General features: G+C 41.2%; 1 protein-coding gene across 3 annotated transcripts; it reads right to left on the reverse strand.

Moving 5' to 3' along the window:
- Nucleotides 1-1,969: 1,969 nt before the first annotated feature.
- On the reverse strand, nucleotides 1,970-6,333 carry ccdc92bb (coiled-coil domain containing 92Bb). Of its 3 annotated transcripts, none has more exons than XM_006784869.2 (4): nucleotides 5,906-6,333; nucleotides 5,381-5,529; nucleotides 5,230-5,277; nucleotides 1,970-3,170 (listed from the first exon to the last, which is right to left on the reverse strand). In XM_006784869.2, the coding sequence occupies exons 2-4, from the start codon at nucleotides 5,508-5,510 to the stop codon at nucleotides 2,452-2,454; spliced, it is 897 nt and encodes a 298-aa protein (XP_006784932.1). In that variant the 5' UTR covers nucleotides 5,511-5,529; nucleotides 5,906-6,333; the 3' UTR covers nucleotides 1,970-2,451. The 3 variants fall into 3 exon arrangements, with proteins under 3 accessions (XP_006784932.1, XP_006784930.1, XP_035761156.1); XM_006784867.2 differs by having other exon boundaries at nucleotides 5,369-5,529; XM_035905263.1 differs by lacking the exon at nucleotides 5,230-5,277.
- Nucleotides 6,334-7,126: the final 793 nt, after the last annotated feature.

Here is a 7,126-nt window from a genome sequence, read left to right on the forward strand (position 1 = left end):
CTAGGAGACAAGTGTCGACTGACAAACTGAAAGAACCATGTTTGGGTTTTAATTAGTGATTTTTGTAAACCTAATTTCTCGCTATAGCTTATTTATATTTTGTTTTCTTTTTAATACATTATATATATGTATATACATATATGTGTGTATATTTGTGCGTATATTACTTATGTCAAAATTAAATTTTATTTAAACTGCCAGCTTCACTAGAAAGTAATGTTTCATGGTTTAGCGGTCTTGGTCTCTTATGTGTCCTTCACCTTGTTTTAGCAGGTTAAAATTTGCGTATATGAAGGTGTAGAGTCCCAGTTTTCCAGAATCAGATGAAGGACTAATTTCTGAAAACTGGACTATGAGTCGTCACAGTTTTCCTCCAAAGACTTGTTTGGACCCCGAATGCTCTCTCTGCTTTAATTTTTCAAGCCCAGAAAATCCAACTATGTAGGTGTTTGTGTGTATGATAGAGCACATTTAAAAAAAAATGCTACTAGCCTAATAAGGTAACTAATACGATAATGCCTTTACAGCGGACATGCGGAAGCGACTCTTCATGTGTAAGATTATATCCCTATGACACCTATAGCAGGGCTCAAAGACTTACCCTTATAATAATCCCTCTGAAGACTGGGCTATACTGCCACCCAGTGCTGTAATTTGAAATAAAAGCTTACTTCAGTTTAAATTCCACTATTTATAATTCAACTTATAATCAAATTATAAAGAACACAATTACAGCAGTGCAGCAGGAGAAGTTAACTGTTGACTAATAAAAACGTAAAATACCCTTATACCTGCTAAATTATAGTGTATTAACTATTAACTGTTTGAATATTTCTCCCATCCATCCATTCGCTTCCGTTTATCCTTTTCAGAGTTGTGGAGGACGCTGGAGCCTATCCCAGCTGTCATAGGGCGAGAGGCGGGGTACACCTTGGACAGGTTGCAGGGCTAACACACAGAGACAGAAGGCCATTCGCACTCACACTCACTCCCGCATTCACGCCTATGGGCAATTTAGATTGACAAATTAACCTATCCCCACTAACTGCATGTCTTTGGACTGTGAGAGAAAGCCGGAGAGTACCCAGAGAGAACTCACGCAAACACGAGGAGAACATGCAAACTCCACACAGAGAGACTCCAGCCTGATGGTGGAATTAAACTCAGGACTTTCTTGCTGTGCGGCAACAATGCTAACGACCGTGTTGCCCAAATATGCCCCAAATATGAATATGAAATATGGGGGTGCAGTGGGGTTACTATTTTATAATTTATTTTCACACCCGGGTTAGTTTTGCTTCCATTTTGGGCATCTGTGAGGATATGCCCAAATCAGATATGGAGTGAGTCATCTACTACTCAAAAGGTTGTTGGATTGATTCTTGACTCCTCCATGCCAAAGAATCCTTAGGGAAGATACTAGACCTCCAAGTTGCTTCTGATGCATCTACTGGAATGTCACAAAGTACCTATATAATATGAATGCACCATACACTGTATGAATGTGTGTGTGATTGGGTGAATGAGACGTAGTACTAGGAAGTGTTTTGAATGTTCAACTGAGAAGAAGGGTGCTATTTAAACACCAACCCATTTGCTAATTTCTTGCTGTTTCTACATCCAATAACTTAATCACTTTCACTAGAGTGATTAATGCCAGGTCATCATTGGAATAGATTGAGCTATTCACCTCAATTTTAAGATTCTTCTGTTTTCTGTGTTTGACCTTTCTATCTGTTTTATCAGCCTTTATCAGCCTTTCTTCAGCCTGGAATAAAGATTTGGATGATGCACTTTCACTACCTTTGTGTCCTTAAAGAATCTTCTAAGGAAACATGTAATGAATATAAAATAAATTATTACAGCTTAGTGGGAGACTTGACTAGGGCAGAGAACTCGCTAATGTTATTAGAGGCAGCCTAAGAAGTCAACTATAGAACAAAAAACATGACCACATAATTTTTGGCCATTAACAGGCACATTGCATGGATTTAATAAAGTGCGAATGATTACAAAATGTCCCTAAGCCTTTCAGAGTGACTCTCCAAACCTGCAGTACAGCTTGTGCAGTGAGAAAGCAGACAGCCACTTTATCGGCACGGTGTCGGCGTTCATGAACCCAGAGGCAAGGCTACTAATTATAGGAAAAAAGCTGTGATCAACAGTGTTTAAATCAAAAGGCATCCATATGAAGCCATTAATCTTCTTTGCTTTTTTTGCCCTGTTTCTTCACACTTTCAGACTACATGCTGCACCATCAATGTGATAAATTCACCTAATAACGTCTACGTGTAGGTTGGATCACGCACTCCTGCACAACTTAACTCTAACCTCCCAAAATCTACACACAATCACAAGGTTACATCGCTCTCATCTGGATCTTTTTCTAGTATAACTGCATCAGACGTTAGCTGAGACCTGTTGGAAGACAACTCCACCTCCCTGTCTTCATCACAGAGCAGTTTCTCCCTCCCCTGCTCCCATGTCCACCCTCCTGGGCACCCTGCTGTCATCAATATCCTCCCATTCATCCTCCAGGCCTTCTCCATCCTGTGATCTAACTGGCTGGTGCATGCGGAGGAGGCGGTACCTAAGTGGCACCAGGAAGAGGGCGGGGTCAGGCATGGGGTGTGGCTGCTGTGGTGATGTCACTCTCTCCTGAGGGACGCAAGCCCTGACCCTCTCCTCTCTTACGCTGATGCGCATCCTCTGCCTTGCCTCTGATTGGCTGGGAGAGACAGGAGGAGGTGGAGACAGTAGCCAGTCTGAGCTCTCCCCTTCACCATCTTCATCATCTTCATCCTCCTCTTCTTCCTCTTCCTCCTCCTCCTGCTCCTTTCCTCTGGCCTCCTCCTCCTCTCCCTCAGGAGCAGACCCACTGCCCTGCTGCTGCTGGAACAGTTTTAACCGTGCAGTGTGCAGCTCATGACAGAGGGTCGTGGTCATGACATTTTGCCGCTGAAGCTCACGACTCAGCAGTGTGATCTTGTGGCTTCGACGTTTCAGCTCCTCTAAGAAACGTCGCTCTTCTTCTCTGAGGCTCCTCCCGAGTGCCGATGCCCGTGCCCGGCTGGCCCGCAGCTCCCCCCGTGCAGCGACCATCATGCAGTGCTGGTCCTGTAGAAGTCGCTCCGCAGCATCACAACGTGCCGCCAGCTCTGCCTCCTCCTCTGTGAAGCATATATGAAAACACAAACACACAGAAATGCAGATTCAGTGGATACTAAAGCTATGAGATACACTACAAAGTATGAGGGGTTCACTGTTTACCTTCTAGTGCCAGACTTTGGTCTGTTTTTCTGTGCTTAATATCTGTTGATTCACCTACTTAACCATTCATTCTTATCTTATTCTGCATGAATTTCACTTTTCACTGTGTCTTTCTGTCTACTTTTGCTTATCAGTCGGTGAAATCGGGCCTAATAATTTAAAAGAAAAATCTATTATTTAGATCACATTTTGCATCAGAGCTTACGGTACAGGGTACAATCACAAAATTCCAAAACCTTCAGTTTGGCAGATCTCCACCTGCATGCATTATTGTGCATTAGGGACCATTTCCAGCACTGTGTAGTAGCTGTAACTCTTAGTTTCTCTTTGCCAACATAAAAAGGATTTGTTTGACAGCACTCAGCACCTCAGTTGAGTCCAAGGATTCGATTAAGATCGATCTAAGAAGGAGAATTACAGATTTACACATGTCAGGAATGCCTCTTGGAGCCAGTTCTAAACATCTGCACATTCCAACATCAGTTCAACCAACTGTAAGTACAGCTTTTTCAGAGAACCCACACTGTCACCCTCAGATTAGTGGAAACTGGTTAGGTTGATCAAGAATAATCAGGAACCAGCAAGGCTCAAGCCTCCCATTAACTGGAAACTGCTGGAATACCAGCATCACTGTCCACAGTGAAGTGAGTTTTATATCACCAAGGACTGGGAGGATTTTAACCAAGAAAGAAGCACACCTTCAAGGTCGAGGCCCACAGAGACGAGCCAAACGCCTTCTGGGGAAAATGTGATGGTCAGACGAGACAAAGATTGAGCTGTTTCGCCACAATGAATAGAGGTGTGTTCGCAGGAGTAAAGGTGAGGCTTTCAAACCTAAGAACAGTGTAGCAAATGTGAAGCATGGTGGTGGTAGCATCATGCTCTGGGGCTGTTTGCTGTGATACCGGTACATTAGAATGGAATAATGAGTGATTGAGTGTTCCCACAGGATGATGATTACAAACACATCAAATCTGAATTTGGATATCTGGAAAAGCAGGCTAACATTAAGCTTCTGAAGTCCCAGCCTCAACTCTATTGTAAATTTGTGGACTACACTGAAAAGCCGGGTCTGTGCCAGGAAACCAATTCTGCCAAGAAGCGTGGTCAAACATGCAGCCAGAATTATGAGGCTGAATGTCTTGACTATGATTTGAAAACCAAACTGGGGTTAGTGGGAATGTCTACATTGTCAAAGGCAACACATCAGGTCAGAATCATGACTGGGGAACACCATGCATTAAAAACATGCTACATCAGCAGAACTACCACTTATCGCCCACCCCACTCACCAAGTTTGAAAACTTTCTACTTTGTCTCCCTCTCCCAAATGAAATTAAAGATTAAGGGTAGAAGAATCAAATCAAGAGAGACATGAGTCTAATTTGTCAGTATTATACTACAGTGCTATATAGTAGCAGACACACTGGAAGCAGAGTGCTACCTAAGAGGTATATCTACAAAGTAAGGGGCTAAATTTCAGTGAGCTAGGATCTTTAATTATTTTTTTAGAAGAGTCGCAAAACTTTATAATCTCACGTCATTTTGATAACTTTATTTGATATATTTTAAATATGCAACTCAAAGTGCTAACAACAAACCAATATCATCATGTACTGCTTCAAATAAGTCAACACTGGGATCTAAAGACATAACTTTTTATTTCCCTAGGCTCATTTTTAACTATGACAGCAGCTAATCCAGCTGATAACTGAAAAACAAGATTTTAATCACGGTATTTAAAATCTATTATGACCTGTAGCTCTGCTTTGTAACAATTTACAATAAATATAGATTTAATAAATATTAGCAAGATTGCCCTGTCAGTGTAACCCTGTTAATTCTCAGTTGTCCTCTGCCCATCTTTTCTTTTTTAGATCTCTACAGCTATGATATAAAGTTTCAGCGTCTCTCATATATCATTTTTCCCTTGCTCAGCAAGGGTTTGTAATTTCTCACCTGCTGTGTTTCTGTCAGGAAACCTGGAGTCCAGCTCACAGCTCAGCTCTGCAGGCAAGAAAGGGAGTAGTACAACAGGCTGGCAGACAGACAAATATATGACGAGTAAGCACATAATGAGATGGCAAGAGCAGTTCACCTGTACACTGACCGTGACAGCGCCTCTTCAGGTGTGTGATCTCCAGCTGCAGGCCAGTCAGCATGGCCAGGTGCTCCTGCTTCAGGAAGGTGATGCCTCTCTCCACACTGGCCACCTGCTGCTCGAGCCTCCCGGCATCCATGGCCGAACCCCTGCAGAACCTGTGCACAGATGTTGATGGCTGGTTTGTCTTTGGATTGGCTGCAAGATTTATTACCACAGCTGTTTATATTAGTGTCGCAGTTTCAATGCTGGCATTGAGTAATACTTGCAAGCGAACACTTAAAATAAGATTATATCACTCAGTGATATCCATTAGTAATTATGCATTTGTCTTCATGCAATATAGCATAACTGGTGTTATATTACAATGTTTTTCTACATCATTTAAGGGTTTTTAATGCATTTCTATGCATCTGCTTCTTGGGTCATTTGACAGCAGCCTGCTCTTATTTAATATTATCAGTTTTATGAGCTTTCTCATTTCTGCACGTTTACTCAGTCTCTCATTTATCTCCATCACTGGCTGTGGCCTACCGTGATACTGAAGCGATATCCTCTCCAAAGCGTCTGTCATGGATCTCCGTATAGATTTGGCTCTTTATTTCCCGTCCTTGATGGAGCAGAAACGCAGAAAACAAAAGGCCCGTGCAAAGCGATCAGTCTGCAAAAGGGCTCGCTTGTTTTCTTCTCCGGGAGGACATTCGCTCTCCGGGAATGAATGAATCCTACTGCAGGCTGAGTCGAAACAACCTCCTCGTAACCTTCTGGTTATTGGCTACGTGCAGCGCGGTGATGTATTCACAACAAAAGCACCACGGAGTGTGAGGTTGTCGGTGCCACGGAGCAGCACCAGGAGGAGGAGGAGCTTCCTGAAATCTAACCCGCTCTAAATGCCTCAAAATTCACCAATAAGCCCACAACAGTTCATCTTTACTGTAACGTGAACAGTGTCAGAAGTGTATTTTGCTTATATGACAGCAACCCGTGCTTCATACAAGGATAGAAAAAAACTGTTTCACAAAAAATTCCAATCAGCAGCTTTTTCTGTATTAGATTATATATAAGTAAAATATTTGTGTTTTTTCTTCTATGTTCTGTTTTTATTGTCTTACATATCCAGTAAAATATATTTATTTTACTCATTTAATCAATTTACCTTATTTAATTTACTGTTATGGTAAAAAGAAAGTATGCCCTTTTTATTCTTTGTTAGAAATAAATATGGTTCTTAGTATTTACCTTAAAATTAGATACATTAGGTAAATACGCCATCATATGAACAGCAAAAAAGTTGCTGATTAACTGATCATCAGCAGGTGGGAGGACCTCTGTAAAAGCAGATGTCAAAATTCCTCCAAAAATGATGTGAGAGCCGGATGAAGTCATACAGGAAAAGATTACTTCAAGTTATTGCTGGTATGGAGCTTCTACAAGATACTGAATGGGCTGGTTTACTTTTGTTTTTTGTAAGACCTTATTTTCAATGACAAGAAAATTAAAATTAAAATTTGTTATATGTTTTGTGGAGTGTTGGTAAAGAAAGAAACTAAAGAACCTAAAAAGTCCCTATTTTCTGATCTGTTCCTTTGATGTGGACAACATCCTGAACTGAATGAAAATAATTATATCTCTTTTAAAAGCTTGGACCAAAAAGAGATGGAAAATATATATTCTGTTTAAAATTACTGTAAAGTTTCTCATTCGTGCAGATTCAGAGTACTTTCCTTTTGTGTAACTCTGAATCTTTCAAAAATG

Source organism: Neolamprologus brichardi, chromosome 10 (assembly GCF_056152115.1).
Source record: "Neolamprologus brichardi isolate AB-2024 chromosome 10, ASM5615211v1, whole genome shotgun sequence".
Classification (NCBI taxonomy): Eukaryota; Metazoa; Chordata; class Actinopteri; order Cichliformes; family Cichlidae; genus Neolamprologus; species Neolamprologus brichardi.